Below are 20,455 nucleotides of genomic sequence, written 5' to 3'. Positions count from 1 at the left end.
ATACATTACTTAATACAGAATCTAATTTAAGTTTCCTTCCCTTCATAAACAATCTACCACTGGTATAATTCTATTTTCTGTTTCAGTGATCCCATTCTAACCCATTATTTTCATGGTCAAATATCTTAAGTATCGTAAGCCAGGAATTAAATACTCCCTGTTTCTGGACAGATTTCAGAATTTCCAAATAAATCATTTCTTCTAAGTTTAAAACAAAGTTCAGGTACATTTAATTCATTCACTTCAGTTCAGTCTAGGTTTAATGTTACTCATGTCTTAAATAAAACAAACATAATTCCTCAGTTGTTAAAGGAGTTTAACCTTAAGTATTCCTACCCCAACTATATGGTATAGACAGACATATGTTTTTATAAGAGTGAGCAAAAGGCAAGCTATAACTTTCTGCTCAATATTTTCTCAATACAGCACATTGATGCTTACCAAAAATTCTCTTTACTTATATATGATACATCGTGTCACACCCCAGGACTTGCTGCTCTGACCCAAAGTGAGAAGTGATGCCTTTACCCTGAGAAAATGAGGCTCACTGAGCTTACACTCAAACGCTGACAAAGAAGCCCCAAAACTTGGGAAATTTACCAGAGTAAGTTACCATATTTAGTTTCTCTAAATTTACACATGATGATTATCAAAAAATGTCAAAAGTATCCTAGCTATATTTTATAGCTCCCTTCATTAATGTATTTTTTTCTCTTTCAAATCTTTCTTCAAATTTTTCCTTCATAATGTCAGCTTCTGTGACATTAAAAGCCCCCTTTTTTTAATGACTCTAACATGGAAGCTGGGAAAAAGACCAAAACTCAATAACCTTTAATTTTACAAATGTTAATTTAGGATGAAGACATAAATGTATAACTATCAGTGATGAAACGTGGTGGACCATTTCCTTCTTCTGCACCAATGAAAGTACCAAGAAAGACTTCAGTAATTCCCAGTGTGTGAATGGAGAGCTTAGCACAAAAGAGATAAATACCAATATCTAAATCAGAATCAGGAAGTAAATAATTTCTTCACTAACGGTGAAATTAAAACAAAATATAGAACTTAAATTCAGTGTGCACATACACACACACACACACACACACACACACACAGAGCCCTCAATATAATCAAAACAGTTTCATCCCATAATCTAAGTACCTCCTATCAACAATCAGCACCACACTTGGAAAACCAGCTACAGGTTAGCTGTTGATGCTGTATGGATACAGCCACAGATCATTACCTACCTAATTGTGTATATATCTAATAGGCTCATACAGCTCTTTTGGAACAAAGGTTTTATAATGGAGTAAATGATAAATACTTAACTATGGTGAAACCAGATGCTATAATAATATGAGCAGCATTTATAGAGAGAATATTAGCATGTATTAATGTTGTATATTACAACAAAGAAAAAAATGAGATTCATAAAAATACAGTTAAGGAGAAGAATGCAATGTATATTACAGGTTAATTGTGATATATTGCTAAAATCCCATACGTGATACGAAATATATCAAGCAAAATATAGTTAATAATTTGGTCAATGAAAAGAAATGTCAGCTGTCCATAAAAGAAAGAAAAGCTATATACAATGTGAAAATTCAAAGACATCCTATCTAAATAGTAATAGGACTCTGAAGAATATTCATTAGATTAATTTGTATATATTTTGTGTCAATTCAAACCTAAGTGTATGGAAGAAAGCCTATGCATATGTATACCCTTGTAAATCACTGACCAAGATGTAGAGCAAAGCAGCCATGTTGCTCCACCTTCTGGTGGTACTTCCCCTTACCTATGTGTCTTTCAGTATGTGTTTCTACTGCTGTCACATTTACAGCATGAGATAAAAAAAAAAAAACATAAAAGCTGATTAGCTTCATTCTAAATAGAAAGCTTAAAACTGTCCAAATATGGTATTTTAGAGAGCAAAAATCGAGTATGCTTTAAAAAAAAATAAAGGAATAAACTGAATTTTTCATTACATATTAAATTAGCCCTCAGGCAATCAGCCCCTAACAAACAAACAACTTAACATCTACAACAGGCTGCATGATTGGTGTATGCATGTTTAAAGCTCACTGTCAGCAAAACTGTTGGCCTCATCTTAGCTACATCAACACTTCCTTTGAATTTTAGCCAATAGTGCTTTAGGCGCTCCAAGCACTATTAACACAGAGAGCTATAACTGTAGCAGTAATCTTTTCACCTGACAAGAATGCAGTAACAGTCCCTGTGATGTTTCTGATTGTGAAGCACAGGTAGAGAGACACACTTAGATACACAAATTTAACAAGAATATGCTTGAGATTCTAATTTTCTTCAGGTTTGTGGTAGGTATTTGACTGAGCTTGCTTTTCTGGAACAAAGGCTGCTAATACCAGCTGGTCCCATGGTCAGTTTGGCAAAGTCAGAGTGGACGCTGCAGGGCTAAAATACTACATTCTTCCTCTTCTTCAGCTCCTTGTACCTTAGACTCAATTGCCCTCATATTCAATCTATGCTTTCACTTGCGGCAAAGATTTGTGAAGGACAACTTCTATAACTGCTAAAATATGTAATCTACAAAAACATAAAATTTATGGGCATGAGCATGTCCTTTCACATGACAGAACACCAAAGTAAGCTATGTAATTTGTGATAAAGGGTATTATAGTAAAGGATAGCAATATTTTTTATGTCCTACAAAAGATACAAACCTTACTACTGGATCATCATTCAAATTCAAAATATTTACTAAGTACTTACTAAGTTCCTGGGACTGTATTAGACTTCTGCAATACAACTGGAAATAATACCCTCCTGCAATTTATTATTTAAACTCCCTTCATACTCAGTGTGGTCCCTACGTCAGCAGTATCATTGAGGATCATCATCATTGAGGAGGTTGTTTGACTTTCCTGTATTACTCCAAACCTACTGAATCAAATTGTGCATTTCAAAAAAATTTCCCACATGATTTGTATACATAATAAGATTTGGGAAGCACTGGTTTAGAAGGCATTGGTTTGGAGGACACATGATCTAGAAATTGTCAAAGAAATCAAAATCCTTCTGCAATAAAAGAAAAAATGATATGGATTTCTTTAAGATTTTATTTATTTATTCATGAGAGACACACAGAGAGAGGCAGAGACATAGGCAAAGAGAGAAGCACACTCCTCACAGGGAGCCCAAGACAGGACTTGATCCCAGACTCCCAGGATCATGACCTAAGCCAAAGGCAGATGCTCAACCGCTAAGCCACCCAGGAGTCCCCAAAATGACGTTTTCTGTATTATTTGTATACCTGTGTATTGAAGTGATTGAGCTAGATGATGTTTATAATTCCTATCTCTCCTAAAGTATTGTGATATTACTGTATTGTCTTTTATTTTTTAAAAAATGTCACTACTGGGATCCCTGGGTGGCGCAGCGGTTTGGCGCCTGCCTTTGGCCCAGGGCGCGATCCTGGAGACCCGGGATCAAATCCCACATCAGGCTCCCAGTGCATGGAGCCTGCTTCTCCCTCCGCCTGTGTCTTTGCCTCTCTCTCTCTCTCTGTGACTATCATAAATAAATAAAAATAAATTAAAAAAAAAAGAATTGTAAAAAAAAAAATGTCACTACTGAGTGACCTGCATTTATAGGCATCTCGATATCTAACAGTATACACATAAATTTAGGTGTTCAAAGTATCCATATCTACATTCAGTATACAAACCAGAGATACCGAAGGATCAATACACATATTATGCTGACTTATGCTAAAGGCCTCACAAAAGAACCAAAGAAAATGTCACTCCCTATTATTGCCCCTGTTCTGCCATTAGCAAAGTATGTAGCCTTGTACAGGATATCTCCATGGGCCTCATTTTTCTCCTCTCTAAAATAAAATAGTTGGGTTAGACAAATTCCAAAGATTCCTTAGTTTAAGGGATTGATTCTCATATGCCTTCTTTAGTCTGCATCATATGCTACCACAGCTCATAGTCCTTGGAGGGAAAATCTATCATTTTTGTACACACAGATCATTTTCAAGCTACAAAACAGACTACAGAAGATATCTTTTCAGATTTAACTCTTTTAGGACTTTAATTCTTCATCAATAACCAACTTTTATTGACAATCTTATGGACTTAGGTATATCAATATAAGACATGCACAACTAAGTGCCATATTGATGCAAACACTAAAGTTTTTTTAGCACCCTGAAATTCCTATCAGCATTGTAAATTTTGAAAACAACCCATAACAAAGCATTAACTATTTCAATAAGCATTCCCCACTATAAAGTAGCTATAAGCTGCCCATGAGGCAAACTATCATAGCAAACAACCTTGTAAAAAATTAATAAATCTTCTCTGGTCCATGAAAATCAGCTAGTATATGCCTGATTCAACAGCTTTCTACCTAAGTGCCACCAATAAACCGAACCCCAGAGACAGATGGAAATAGAATAGCAAACCTTAGAATTTAAAAGATGTTTTCATGTTTGTACTTTACTAATTAATTAGAAGACACCTACTTGTCATGACTATTAACTATGTCCAAGGTGGAAATCAAATTTTAGAAGGAGAACCAATATACAAGATACATCATTTTGATTATTTGTTTTTAAATAAAGGATGAGATTCTTACATAAAAGTCCATAAGGTTTTTTAACTTCAGACTATAACTATAGAAAAAGAAATTACCCCATAAAGATCTGCAGTTTATGAAGTAGTGAAAATGATTGTATGGCTATTGCAATAAGCTAGAAATTAAGAAATGTGAATATTAATTCTGAATCTGTTACTGACTTGGAATGACCTTGAATGATGTATCCAACCTTCTCTCTCTGTACCAGAAAACTGAAGAATAAATGTAATACCAACTTTTTTTTTTCTGTGAGACAAACTGTGTGCAACTGAATAAAAATGGAATTGCATCTATAGTGGATAAAATGAAACATGTTGGGGTTGATTTGAACTTTGGTGTAGCACAATCTTATAATTCAACATTTTTAATACCTGTGTGATGAATTTTTAAATAATATCTGAAATGTTTTGGGATCTTCAGAAACAGTTTTATAAACGGCATAATCATTTTACTTCATTGGGCAAGTAAGAAACAGAATACCATCTAAGGTAGACATGAAATTTTTAATGTAGCAGTCTTTGGTTGACTTACTCTTAAAAGGAGCAATTCAATCAAAACTCTTCCAAGAGAGTTGGATTAATTACAGAACAAGGAAAGGAAGGATCTTCTCCCAATTGAGGTATTAACATATTTCATCTAGCAAAAACCACTGAGGTGAATCTATTGCTTCTAGAACTATTGTTCTAGAAGCTTATTACTTCCTGTTAATGTTCATTTAGCCCCCAACTACACTCTTCCTTAGCCCGCATCTGAATAATTCCAAATACATAGGTACTTTACTTTTTTGTATATAAATTTATTTTTTATTGGTGCTCAATTTGCCAACATATAGAATAACACCCAGTTCTCATCCCATCAAGTGCCGCCCTCAGCGCCCATCACCCAGTCACCCCCACCCCCCACACACCTCCCCTTCCACCACCCCTAGTTTGTTTTCCAGAGTTAGGAGTCTCTCATGTTCTGTCTCCCTTTCTGATATATCCCACTCATTTTTCTCCTTTCCCCTTTATTCCCTTTCACTATTTTTTATATTCCCCAGAATGAGACCATATGTTTGTCCTTCTCCGATTGACTTATTTCACTCAGCATAATACCCTCCAGTTCTTTTTTTAAAGTTTAAGTAAAACATATTTACAACTTCCATTTTAGTGTTAATGTGATGGGAAGTTTGTCTACATTATATTGTCCTTATAGATAAGCAACTCCTAGTGCAATATCATTGCATATCCCTTATCCTAAATTATCTATAACATTTTTATTGCCATAGGTCTTTACACTGCTGAAGACAACCACTGAGATTCATCAACTTCCTCTTCTCTATATGTTATAGTACAATAACAACAACCTAACACTGTTCAGTTTTGTCTTGCTAAGCATTGATTTCAGAAGACCACTGTTGTCTAGTGTCCTTAGAGTCCTTGAATTTCAAGATAAGCTTAGGATCATTCTCTATGTGGTAAGTCATTATCCATCTGGAATTTTATTTTTCAATGCAAGGGTGTTAACCTACAGTCATTCTTATTAAATAATTTTTTTCTAATTTATTTCTAATTTTCCTCATTGATAAGGCATCATTTTAAATGCAATTCTTATCCTACAAAGTATTATGTACCCTCCTGGTATGGGAGTTATCTGAAGGGATTACTCTGCTCAGTAAAAGAAAAGAGCTGTGGTTCATTCTCGAACATTATCACTAAAGAGAGAACAATATTGTTTTGAACAATACCACCCGGAATCACGAGGGAAATTTAGGTATATAGGATGTAATTATTACACGAGCTGGAATTTGGCAGAACATTGGGTCTAAGACCTTATTTGCACCTCAGATTGCCATGGCACAATACTCAGGACTCTTATTTTACTGCCCATCAAGAGATCACAAACACATTAGAAGCAAATAATGCAACTCCTTTCTCAAAAGGTACCAATAGTTTGTGTGTGTATGTGTGTGTTTTTGTCACACAGACCTCCAAACCCTACATCACATATGTCCAGAAACATTCCATCTGGTATGTTCAGAACAGTGCTGGACCTTATGAGCAGTACAAAAGTATACAGAATAGAGAGCATATTCTTATGGAACTTATAAACAATTATGGAAGATGACTTATGAGAATAACACAAAAAAACATTATAATAACCATCACTTTTACTAACCACATGCCAGGCATGGTGCTAAGTTGTTTATATACTGATTCCTTTATGTACTTTAAAGGATTTAAAGCATTTATGTATTTTATGCTTTATTTTTTTTAAGATTTTATTTATTTATTCATGAGAGACACAGAAAGAAGCAGAGAGAGAGGCAGAGACAGGAGAAGCAGGCTCCATGCAGGGAGCCCAATGCAGAACTCGATCCCAGGACCCTGGGATCATGCTCTAAGCCAAAGGCAGACGCTCAACCACTGAGCCACCCAGGCGTCCCATATATATTGTTTTCTTAAAACAGGCTATAAGTTAGGTATTATTTTCCTAACATTTTAAAAAAATAACTATGGTACCCAAGGTGGTACAAACAGTCTAATTAGATCTGGCTGACTAAAAGCCATACTCTAACTTGCATTATGTGGCTCTTCAATAAGTGTAAAAGCAATAAGATGCTAAATTGTATGATACAGATAAAAAACTAAGAATGGCAAAGAAGAAAGAGTTTACATTTTGACTAGAGGTCACTGGATAAAGTGTCATGAGGGAGGCTAGACTTTAGTTTTGCGTTAAAGAATGATTAGCAATTAAATAAGCAAATAGAAAAGGTTCAAATGCTCTAAATACCAAGTTTTATAAACCTTGTGAAAAAGGGCACAAGGCCAGAAAAGCATGGCATGATTAGGGAGACGAGAGAGCAGGGTAAGTGATGTGTTCCAACATGGATGCATATCTGAAGTACAGAATTTTAATTTTACATATTTTCACATTACTATGTAAATGTGCTTTAGTCTACATAATGTTTGACTCAATAATGTCAACTTTAATTTATACCAAAGGACTTCAGAAACCTCTGGAAAAGGGATGTGTCTTATAATGCTGTTATAAGTATTAAGGGTAGAAAAAGAAAAGAAGGAATTAAATTCGAGTACAGATTATCAAACTTTATTTTATTTTTTTCCGCAAAACCAAAGCCTCAAGGAAATTTCTTCATTTATAACCTCTCAAATTAATACATAAATCTGGGCTCTATATAATAACTGAAGCTTACTATTGCCATTCCTATGTAACATTAACCAGGAAGATAAAAACCAAATAGTCAAAGCAGATAAATGCCAAGATTGCATCTCCAGATAGTAAAAACTGAAAAAGGCTCCAGATTCTCAGGCTAATCTTGCTTTGTCATCTGGTTACTTTCAGGCTGATTCATCCTAGAAAACCCATCACCTCATCTATCAGAGCTCCTCTTACCTTTTCCAACCAAAGCTATTTTCAACATTAGTCTTTTTGACAGTAGGAAAATGGAGAGATGCTTGTGCCCCAACTTAAAATATAGCCCAAGGAATTGTTGAGGTATAAGCACTCACTCTTAAAAAAAAAAAAGAAAGAAAGAAAGAAAAGAAATAGCTAAACTCACACTTAAGAGAGAAAGTACAACAACTCCAAAAAAGAAAGGTAAAAAAGATTAGAGCAAAGTACTCCAGGGATCTCTCTGACCCGGGGGTGGAGGGGGGGGGGTGGGGGGGGGGAATCTCTCAAAATAATGCTTAAAATGTCATAGAAAGGAACAGAAAATAAAATCTAATGAATGAGTCCAAGAAAATAATTATAATCAATTCATTGGTCATCCATAATTCATAGTTAAGGTAATATTAACATTTTGTTCTTGTTTAATGAAATGGATGGAAAATGATGTTAGGAGAAAACCTAAATAATAAATAAGGCAAGGGATGATCTACCAACCTTTGACATCCGGGAAGCCAAAGTGTTAATGGCCTACTGAATTTTAAAAGTACGGTAAAACACATCAATACTAATTGCCCATAATCTGAGACCAAAACTTTGGGCATGCTTCCTTGTTCATAGTAACAATAGCACCAACAAGTATTTATTGAACATTTGCCATGGGTCAGATACTGTTGTGAACATTGCAGAGAACACAGCATTGAAGATGACAGACGAGGCTCTGTCCTTATGGAGCTAGGTGCTGTCACAAAGAAGAATGATAAATACGGTTGGACCAGGGAACAAACCATGACTAATTCTCTGGTACAAAGAATCCTGCCTTATAAGGCAAAATCTTTCTTGCTGAATTGCAATTTTACAGAGACCTGAATTTTTTCCAGTAGGAGAAATTTAGACTTGTGTGTAATAGGTTTGGAGGTCTTTTAAGGGGTGGAGTTGGAGATAAAAGGCAAATCCTGTTAAGTCAGAGAAGCGTTGACAGTGTTCGGACTCTTTGAACACTGTCCATCCTAATTCACAAGAATTCTTCTGTGGCTTGGTATAGAACTTGGTTAATACTACAAATTTCTAGGAAGCTCTGCTACATTTGGAAGCAAAATGGGAAGTAAACAAAATTTTTCTTTGCTATTTCCTGCCATCTCCCTCATGTGCTGTGTCTTCTTGTGTTCCTCTCCTTTTTTTCTACCTCTTTTTCTATTTTGAGATTTTTAAAAATTCTTCAAAAATCAATGTTTGCATTTACTATACTATTTTCCCCGGTCTCACTCTTAATATCCCTTCAGGGAGCCAGGCAGGGGGGACAATAAAGTGAAGGGTACACAGTATAAAACCAAGTACAGTTTAATTTCTCTCGCTTGATCTCTCTTGTCATATCCCTGTAAGTTCCTCTCCCTTTTTTTTCATCACTCTTTAGTCTCTGACTTTTTCTCTACTGTACCACCCTTTCTACCTTCTCCAAGTAGGAAAAAATGGTCATTAGAGAAGGAGAGCTGGAGTTGTGTAATACAAAAGGATTGACAGTATGTTATATGTGCAGTTACATTCATTTCATGAGGATTTGTCCCTTTGAGCTTAAAACACTGCCTTGTGTCAATAAGTTTCACTAGAACCATGGTTACTAGACATAACACTCAGAAGATTGTGAAGATAAAGTTGTACGCATTTTCTTAGCTGTTTATTCTTTCAAAAATCCTTTTATATTTTTGTGTATATTGAAAAATTTGCATGAGAGAAAGAGAGATGGAGAGAGAACCAGCCTTGTTTTGCCTCTCACAAGGTACCCACTTTCCAAAGTCTCCTTAAGCCCTTGGCTAGAATCCCTAAAGTTGCCTTCACACTGCATGCCTAGACCTCCTCACTTTCCTATCTCCTGAGCTTGGCTCCCTACAGGGATGCTAGGAATGAGACCGGGCAAATGTCCAGGTCCAGAGTCAGACTGATTTAGATTTGAAACCCATCTTTATGTCTTATTAGCTCAGTAACCTTAGACAAGTTATTTAACTCTCTTAACAGTTTTCTCACCTTAAAAACGGTGCTCATAAAACCATCTACATTATATTGTTATCAACATTTGATAATCTGATCCATAAATGTATTAATCACAATGTGTGGTAATAATTGCCATTTAATAAATAGTATATATATATCATTTATATATACACAAATGTACCTACATTTATATCCCATGCGCCCATCTTTTCTTCACATACACGTGCAATTTACTTATCTGTCCTCCATGCCATTCAGGCAGAGTCCTGCCCTTCTGCCCTTCAAGCATTCGCATTTTTCCAAATTCACAATTAGCTAATGTAAGAATCTAATCAATGAAAATATGCGAATAAGAAAGAAAAAGAAAAAGACAGTGACTACGGCCTGCCAACTCAAATATCCCTCAGTGGTAAAATATGGCTCTTGGAAACAAAACTGTACTAAAAATTGCATAGGCCAGAGCAGTGACTTATAGTGTGAATTTTAAGTAGCACCACTTGGAAGATTTCTGTAGTAGCTCTCTGGAGCTGTGGCCACTTCTGTTACATGTGCTAATAACAGAAGCCATCACTAATTTTAAAATAATAAAACTTAAATGGATACTGTGTCCTTTTTCATATAAACCTTTTTCATATAAAGTACATGCAGAGATACTCCATCTACCCCAGAGCATTCTACAAAACAAACATAACTCATAGGAAAATAAGGCAATGGGAAGGCTAAAATGCTCATGTAATATCGGTGATAAAGCAAAACCTAGAACAAAATTCTCTTTTCAAGTCAATATTTCTAGATCATATGACAGTAATGTTATAAGGTGTAACAAAAAAGAAGCCTAGCTTTGAAAACTGTCCAAAAGATTCAAAATCTGTGAATTAGGCAATGGCAAGAGAGTCACACCTATTGCCACGCTAACAGGAAAGACTTAAATAATGGACTCAGTGCCTGGCCATGCGAGTCAGCCACTTAGTCATTTTTCTAGACGCTATCCATCATTGAACACATTCCCGAATTTCATGCAACCTAATTTAAACGTCTATCTGGCTGTTCTGATCGGAATAAACATTCAATCAAGGTAAAAGCTTGACAAACCTGACACCTAGTGGCTGTGAAGAAAATGGTGATGATCAGCTTGGGAAAATTAGCTAGCTAGTTACTGTGGCAATATCTCACAAACACATAAAATTTAATGATTACTAATATTTTTAAAAAATACTATTTCAGAAAGCAACACTATAAAAGTATATTTTGCTCTTTATTTATTTTGAGGTCTATACAAGGAAGCTAAAAGACCTGCATTTGTAAAGCATATTTTCCTTCAACCTTACACATCTAGCAAAATTCCACTAACCTTCAGAAATCAAACAAGAAAACTAAAGATTGATTCATTTTGGCATATTCATGATTATTTCCCTTAATTTTTATGTACATCTACATCCTTTTCCTGACCATCAAGTGGTTTTTCTTCTCAAGTATCCCCTTGTCAAATGTAAAAGCCACCTGGCCAGGTCATCACAGAGGTTTCCTTTATGACATTGAGGCAGCCTTAGTCAAAGAGTAGTTATATCTTCACAAACTAGCAGGAGTTTTCTTTAAAATAAGTATAAGGACACATGTGGAAACCCCCAAAATGCACATCTAAAAACAAGGACCACAAAGAATGCTTCAGGAAGCCATAGGAATGCAGCAGGTCAGCACAGCACAGCACAACCTATTTCTGCCCTAAATATTAGAAGATAAGTCTCCCCAGATCCACTTAAACCCGACAGGCAGGAATGGCAGGAAGTATAAAGTGTTCATCTCCACCAAGGAGAGTCTCCTACCTGCTGACGTTTGAAGGCTAAATAATCCAGATTTTCCAGCTCCTTTCCAAGCTTCTGATAGGTTTTCTGGAGATCAGATTTATTGGAAACATTTTTAAGAGATTCAAATGTTCTTTGAAACTGAAATTGAAAACAAAGGAAAATAATTAAATAGCAGTACATTTTTCTCAAATGCCTAACTACCCAAAACAGAGAAATAGTCCACACTGAGCCTCAGTTTCTCTCACTCATAATAGAGATAAAAAATGCTAATTGCCTTTCAATGAAATAAGAAAACTGATTATAAAGAATTAGAAACTGTATTATAAGTAAAACCAACATTATTATATGAATGGGAAGCATGTTTAGTCTTCATTCCAACAAAAGAACATACTGCATTTAAAAAAAAATCTGTGTTTTAGAATACAGTGCTACTTTTAAGAAAAAAAATTGTGATGAATGTACAACTTCAAATCATAAGGAAGTATTAGAGCGCTCACATTCTAATCATGGAAGCAAATACATGTAAAGGTAGTTACTTGCCTCGGTAGAAATATCTATGCAAAATAAGCACCCTACAAACTTCAGCCAGGAAGATCTCTCAGATATTATATTTTGAGAAGGAAAGAAAACTAACATTTTGGTGATCGAAGCATATGCAGCATGTTCAGCAAACATTTATTCATTTCTGCTCTATAACACAGATGAGTTATAAAATCAGTTCTGCTGAATCAGAATGCTTCTGCTCATTTTTAAGTCAGATACTAGATAAACACAAAGGAGACAAATTGCAGTAGATCACAGAATATTCTGCTGCTAATAATTAATTAAGCAAAGGGAGCTCACACGAAATTCAATTCTTGGTTTATTTTAGTAAATTAGAACATACTTTGGAAGATTAGTGATTGAAAATGTCAAGTAATGTCACTAGCAATGACATTTGCATTTGCTCTCTCTTCATGTCATTTACTTCCCATATTCTTACTGCGTGCCTTTAGACAGATTTCTACAGATAGAAACTTCACCATCTTAAATACAGCAGAATTCCACTGTGACTATGATGCTTTGAGACAGGCTAATAAGATTTTATAGAATATTATTAAGTTTCCAGGGAAATGATTTGACCCTTACCATCCAAACTCTATGGAATAAGTCATATTATAATGGCATTCTATTGAATTAAATCCTCAATTTCATGAAAGCAACATGTTTATCTCAACCCAAAATGACAGAGGAAAAAGAAATGGGAAATAACAGTGCTAAGTTTACACAGCTACAGTAAATTAAATTCAACAAATAATCTTTTAGAACCTACTATGCACAAGGTACTATGAATATAAAACATATTTCCTACCCTAAAGGAACTTACAAGCTACAAGGAACTAGACATGAAACTCAGAAATGGGAAAGACGTTGACATTTATTGAGTGCCTGCTCAGTGCCAGGTACTTTGTGCTTTTTTTTTTTTTTAAGATTTTATTTATTCATAGAGGCACAGAGACAGAGAGAGACATAGGCAGAGGGAGAAGCAGGCTCCATGCAGGGAGCCTGATGTGGGACTGAGATCCCAGGACCCTGGGATCAGGCCCTGAGCCGAAGGCAGACAGGCAGGCGCTGAACCACTGAGCCACCCAGGCATCCCTGCTTCGTGCTTTCCAAATTAATCCTATTTCTCTCCCCCATTCTACAGTGAGTAAACTAGCACTCAGAGAGTGTAAACTGGGTTTTTATTACAATGTTTATGCTCTTTATACTATACCACTAACTCTAACAAAAGGCAAGGTAGTAAAGAGAGTACAAAAAGAGAGAGAGAGAGAGAGAGAGAAAAGCAATGTGCTAAAATAGAAAAAAAAACTCATTATACCAATCTAGGGACTCAGGCTACACAGAAGACATGAAGCAATCTAAATTGGGCTTCAAATGAAGGACAAGTTCTCAGAACCTTAACTGGGAACAGGTTCTGCCCATCAGTTTAAACATAGCCAAAGTCTGCTCATTTTCCCCCTTTTACAGCACAGTAAACAAATTTATCTTGATATAATTATAATGACTTTTATATTAATTATCTATCATGTTGTGTGATCATTCTGTGCCTTGCCCATTTCTTGGTCCCTTTTCACTACATTCAAATGGAAACACCAAATCTAATATTCTAAACAATTTAAGTAATTTTATCTACTATTAATATAAACTATTTTACCAATCTGTTAAATTCTAAACACTTTATTTTCCCTGAAAAACATTAGCTCTACTTCTTAAATATATTTTCTCCACATTTATTTCTGTAAAGCTTCGAATAGGAACTTTAAGATAAACACATTCATTAATCTTCAAAATAAAAACCATGAAAACCAAGCAATATGCCCAGGGCCAAAGAAGAAAGGAAGAAAACCCAGCAAGAATACATCATCACAAAATATTTCTATGAAAGATCAGTTTGTGTAGAGACTTTTAAGTTTGATCTTTCATTATCAAGACTCACACTCTTCATTTATTGATACCAAATAGCTCAAAGTACTCAAACTATGATGATTCATTTATTTAAGTAGATTTTTTTCCCATACAACAAATAATTGTCAAGGAGAGGTCATACAGTATCTGTAGTATACTTTAGGCTAGATCCCTACTAAACACACTCCATTTCTCTCTATGTGTGTGCGTGTGTGTGTGTTGTGTGTGTGTGTATTTAAACATGCTAAAGAGTAAAAGCAATAATTTTACCTTGCAGATAAACAATGCTGATGTACAAATGATAAAAATAAGACAATGATTAAAGTGAGTTTTAGAGATTTTACTTTTAAGAAATTAGATGTTGACTTCATTTGAGGATTTTTCATTCCAATAGGCCACTGTACTTGATCACTGAAATAGACCTCTTGAGATTTTCTCATTAGTTCAGTGCATTGCGATTTCATTACGTTGACTATATCTCAAAATAAATGATCTCTCAGTTGAAGATATGTTGGGAAAGGAAGCAGAATTAATTGAAGAGATTTTAACTTTCTTAGATTTTACTTGTTCAAACTTTTGAGTGGAAATTTAAAATAAGCAAAGAAGCCCCAATAATTTATTGAACATTAAATTTATCCTGTGTTAATTTTTTCTCTTGTCAGAATATTCAAATATAAAAAAAAGCCAAGTGAATAAACCTGACCATCAAACAAGCCTAGAAGTGTTCTAAAACTGCCAAAACTGAATATCAATATGATCTCTGGATTAAGAAACAAATGCACATTCTGTCCTATCTGACTACCTTATCAAATATCACAGGGTAGACAAGACAAAAATGAGAAGATGCAAACATTATCTCTAAGCTCAAATTTTGCTATTAAAATAAGCACTGTAAATACTTCCAGTGTGTTTTCTCATCAAATTCTTTTCTGTTCAGATTTTAGTTCAGGATGGCAATGTAAGAAAGTCTTGAATTCACATCCTCCCACAGACACACTCAAACGACAGCTATATATGGAACAATTTCCTCTGGAAAAAAACTAAAAACTAGCAGAGCAACCACTTCACATCAAGCAAATGAGAGGCAAACCATATCAAAGCAGGTAGGAAAGGCTGAGATACAATCTCACCATAAACCCCATATCCCCAGAGTGGCAACCCATATTTGGGAGGAAACTTGAAATCCACGGCTATTCCCCAAGTGTTTTTGTTTTTTATTTTATTTTATTTTATTTTATTTTATTTTATTTTATTTTATTTTTTATTCCCCGAGTGTTAAAGGGATTGTACACCATGTCAGGCATGCCAAAATTTAAGACCAACACCTGAGAAAAACCTAAAACAAGTGGCTTTGAAGACCAATGGGGCTCATGCCCACAAGATCCACAGGGCTGTGGCACACTGAGAAAGAGCTGTATGCAGCAGCTCCTGGGTGGCTCAGTCAGTTAAGCACCCGACTCTTAATTTCAGCTCAGATCATAATCTCAGGGTCATGAGACTGAGCCCCACAGTGAGTGGGCTGTGAGATCAGTGGGGAGTCTGCTTGAGATTTTCTCTCTCCCTCTCTCTTTGCTCCTCCCTCCCTCAAAATAAATAAATAAATCTTTAAAAGAAAAAAACTCTCCTCAGCAGGGAGTTCAAACCAGGCCTGATCCCAGGACCCCAAGATCATGACCTCATCTGAAGTTAGATGCTCAACTGACTGAGCCACCCAGGTATAACTTTTCCTTTTTTTTTTTTTTTAATTTTATTTATTTTTTTTTTTTTTGAGGAAGAGAGGAGAATCAGCCCTTTGAAAAGCATCCCAACTGTATGTGAAGACTCATTTGCCAATTTTATTTTATTTATATTTTAATTCCGGTATAGTTTTAACAATGTTACACTAATTTCAGGTAGACAGTATAGTGATTCAACAATTCTATACATTACTCAGTGCTCATCAAGATAAATGTACTCTTGGAGTGCCTGGGTGGCAGAGTCAGTTGAGCATCCAATTTGGTGTGGTTCAGGTCTTGATCTCACAGTCATGTGACCAAGCCCTGCCACTGGTTCCACACTCAGTGCAGAGTCTGCTTGAAATTCTCTCTCCCTCTCCCTCTCCCTCCACCCTCCCCACCACATACTCTCTCTCTCTCAAAATATAAATAAACCCTTAAAAAAAAAAGTATACTCTTAACCTCCATCATCTATTTCACCCATCCCTGGTAATCACCCACCTCCATCTGGTAATCATCAGTTTGCTCTCTATAGTTAAGAGCCTGTTTCTTGGTTTGTCTCTTTTTTCCTTTGTTTGGGTTTTTTTTTAAGTCATTTCCATTCCAGTTAACAGAATGTAATATTAATTTCAGGTGTACAATATAGTGATTCAACAGTTCCATACAAACCCCAGTGCTTATCACAAGTGCACTCCTTAATCCCCATCACCTGTTTCAACCACCTGCCCACCCATCTCCCTCCATCAGTTTGTTCTCTATAGTTAAGAGCCTGTTTCTTGGATTATCTCTCTTTTTTTCTTTCTCTCCACTCATTTGTTTTGTTTCTTAAATTCCACATATGAGTGAAATCATATGGTATTTGTCTTTCTCTGATTTATTTCACTTAGTATAATACTCTCTAGCTCCAGTCACGTCATTACAAAAGGCAAGATTTCATATTTTATGGCTGAGTAATATTCCATTGTATGTATATGCCACCTCTTCTTTATCCACCCATCAGCTGATGAACACTTGGGCTATTTCGACAGTTTAATTATTGTAGATAATGCTGTTATAAACATGAGGGTGCATGTATTCCTTTAAATTAGTACATTTGTATCCTTTGGGTAAATAGCTAGTAATGCGATTGCTGGATCATAGGGTAGTTCTATTTTAAACTTTTTAAGGAAACTCCACACTTTTTTCCACAGTGGCTGCCCCAGTTTGCTTTCCCACCAACAGTACAGGAGAGCTCTCCTTTCCCGACTGCCTCAGCAACACCTGTTGATTCTTGTGTTGTTGATATTAGCTATCCCAACAGGTGGGAGGTGTTACCCCATTGTGGTTTTGATTTGTATTTCCTTGATGATGAGTGATTTTGAGTATCTTTTCATGATGTCTGTTGGCCATCTGGCTGTCTTCTTTGAAAAAATGTCTCTTCATATCTTCTGCTCATTTTTTAATTGGATTATGTGGGTTTGGGGTGTTGAGTTTTATAAGTTCTTTATATATTTTGAATACAAATCCTTTATCAGATATGTCATTTGTAAATAACTTCTCCTATTCCATGGCTGCCTTTTAGTTTTGTTGATTATTTCCTTCATTGTGCAGAAGCTTTTCATTTTAATGAAGTCCCAAGAGTTTATTTTTGCTTTATTTCCATTGGCTCAGAAGTTGCTCTGGCCAATGCCAAAAAAGTTACTGCCTGGTTCTCTCCCAGGATGTTTATGTTTTCAGCTCTCACATTTAGGTCTTTAACCCATTTTGAATTACCTTTGTGTATGATATAAGAGTATCATCCAGTTACATTCTTTTACATGTTGCTATCTAGTTTTTCCAACACCATTTTCATCCACTGGATATTCTTTCCTGCTTTGTCAAATACTAATTAACCATATAGTTCTGGATTTCTGGGTTTTCTATTTCTGTTCCACTGATCTACATGTCTATTTTTATGCCAGTACCATACTATTTTGATTTGTACAGCTCTGTAATATAACTTAAAATCCAGAATTGTGATGCTTTAAGCTTTGTATTTCTTTATCAAGGTTGCTTTAGCTATTTGAGGTCTTTTGTACTTCAATCCAAATTTTAGGATTGTTTATTCTACCTCTGTGAAAAATGCTGTTGGTATTTTGATAGGGACTGCATTAAATGTGTAGATTGCTTTGGATAGTATAGACTTTTTTTAAGATTTTATTTATTCACGAGTGACACACACAGAGAGAGAGAGAGAGAGAGAGAGGCGCAGAGACATAGGTAGAGGGAGAAGCAGGCTCCACGCAGGGAGCCTGACAGGGACTCGATCCCGGGTCTCCAGGATCAAGCCCTGGACCGAAGGCAACGCTAAACCGCTGAGCCACCTGGACCGCCCTAGTATAGACATTTTAACAATATTTGTTCTCTCAAACCATGAGCATAGAATTTCTTTCCATTTCTTTGTGTCATCTTCAAGTCTTTCACCGGTGTTTTGTAGTTTTCAGAGTACAGATCTTCTTTTGGTTAGCTTTGTTTCTAGGTATCCTGTTTTAGTGCAGGTGTAAATGGAATGGTTCTTAAATTTCTGTCTCTCCTGCTTCACTATTGGTGTATAGAAATGCCACAGATTTGTGTATGTTAATTTTGTATCCTTGACTTTACTGAATTCATTTATCCATTCTAGCAGTTTTTTGGTGGAATCTTTTGGGTTTTCTATATATATAATCTGCAAGTGGTGAAAGTTTTACTTCTTCCTTACTTGGATTGTCGTATTTTTTTTTCATCTTGGTGGAAAAAACCATCCTAGCCTCGGTGTGGCTAGGACTTCCAGTACTATGTTGAACAAAAGTGGTAAAAGTGGACATTTCTGTCTTGTTCCTGACTGTAGAGGAAAAGCACTCAGTTTTTCCCCATTTAGGATGCTATTAGCTGTGGGTTTTTCACATACGGCCTTTATTACTATCCCTACTTTCTTGAGGCTTTTTTGTTTTTATCAAAAATGGATGGTGTACTTTGTCAAATACTTTTTTTAATATTTTATTTATTTATTATGAGAGACACAGAGAGAGACAGAGGCAGAGACATAGGCAGAGGGTGAAGCAGGGTCCATGCAGGGAGCCGGATGTGGGACTCAATCCCAGGTCTCCAGGATTACACCCTGAGCCAGAAGGCAGACACTTAACCACTGAGCCACCCAGGCGTCCCGTCAAATACATCTACTGAAATAATCACCCGGTTTTTATCCTTTATTTTACTAATGTGATGTATCAGACTGATTGATTTGCAAATATTGAACCATCTTTGCAACCCAGGTATAAATCCCACTTGATCATGGTGAATGATTTTTTTTTAATGTATTGTTGGATTCAGTTTGCTTGTTTTTTGTTGAGAATTTGTGCATATGTGTTCATCAGAAATATTGGCCTATAGTTCTCTTTCTTTTGTGGTGTCTTTAATCTGGTTTTGGTATCAGGGTAACGCTGGCCTCACAGAATGAATTTGGGGGTTTTCCTGCCTTCTCTATTTGTTCAAATGTTTGAGAATAGGTATTAACTCTTCCTTCAATGTTTTTAGAGTTCACTTGCCAGGCCATCTGGTCCTGTAATTTTGTTTGCTAGGAGTTTTATGATCACTAATTTCTTTGCTAATAATTGGACTGTTCAGGTTTTCTATTTATATGTTTCTAGGAATTTATCCATTTCTTCTAAGTTGTCCAATTTTTTGGAATATAGTTTTTCATAATATTATCTTAATAATTGTATTTTCATGCTGTTACTTGTTGTTTCTTCTCTCTCATTTGTAATTATTTGGGTCCTTTCTCCTTTTTTTTTATGTCTGGCTAAAGGTTTATCAATTTTATTGATTTTTTTTTTTTCAAAATACATTTCCCTGTTAGGACCACTTTTGATGCTTCCATAAGGTTTTGGGCTGTTGTGTTTTCATCTTCATTTGTGTCTGTGTATTTTATTATTTCCTCTTTCGTTTCCTTTCTGATCCATTCACTATATAGTGGCATGTTATTTAGCCTCCATGTATTTGTGGCCTTTCCAGATTTTTTCTTCTGGTTGATTTCTAGTTTCATAGTATTGTGGTCATAAAAGATGCATGGTATGACTTCAATCTTTTTGTATTAGTTGAGGGCTGTTTTATGACCTAATATGTGATCTATTCCGGAGAATGTCCCATAGGTACTTGAAAAAAATGTGTATTCTCCTGTTTTAGGATGGAATGTTCTGAACGTATCCTGTTAGGTCCATCTGTACTAGTGTGTCATTCAAAGCCATTGTTTCCTTGTTGATTTTTTTGTTTAGATGATCTGTCCAACGATGCAAGTGGATGGTTAACATCCCTTACTATTATTGTATTATTATCAATTAGTTCCTTTAGTATTATTGTTAACTGCTTTGTGTATTTGGGTGCTCCCATGCTCAGTGCATAAATATTTACAATTTTTGGACTCCCCTTTATTATTATATCATGCCCTTCTTTGTCTGGTACTGATATTGCTACTCCAGCTTTTTT

At 35.6% G+C, this 20,455-nt stretch overlaps 1 protein-coding gene across 7 annotated transcripts in view; it reads right to left on the bottom strand.

The window, feature by feature from the left end:
- The window catches only part of CTNNA3 (catenin alpha 3), a 1,730,823-nt gene that overhangs the window by 1,538,719 nt on the left and 171,649 nt on the right, over positions 1–20,455 (bottom strand). For all 7 annotated transcript variants that reach the window (XM_041748054.1, XM_041748055.1, XM_041748056.1 and 4 more), the window contains exon 5: positions 11,832–11,951. In XM_041748054.1, coding sequence (XP_041603988.1) covers positions 11,832–11,951 — 120 coding nt within the window. The remainder of the gene's footprint in view (positions 1–11,831; positions 11,952–20,455) is intronic.

Source organism: Vulpes lagopus, chromosome 3, assembly GCF_018345385.1.
Source record: "Vulpes lagopus strain Blue_001 chromosome 3, ASM1834538v1, whole genome shotgun sequence".
Lineage (NCBI taxonomy): Eukaryota > Metazoa > Chordata > Mammalia > Carnivora > Canidae > Vulpes > Vulpes lagopus.
This window is presented reverse-complemented; position numbering and strand designations above follow the sequence as displayed.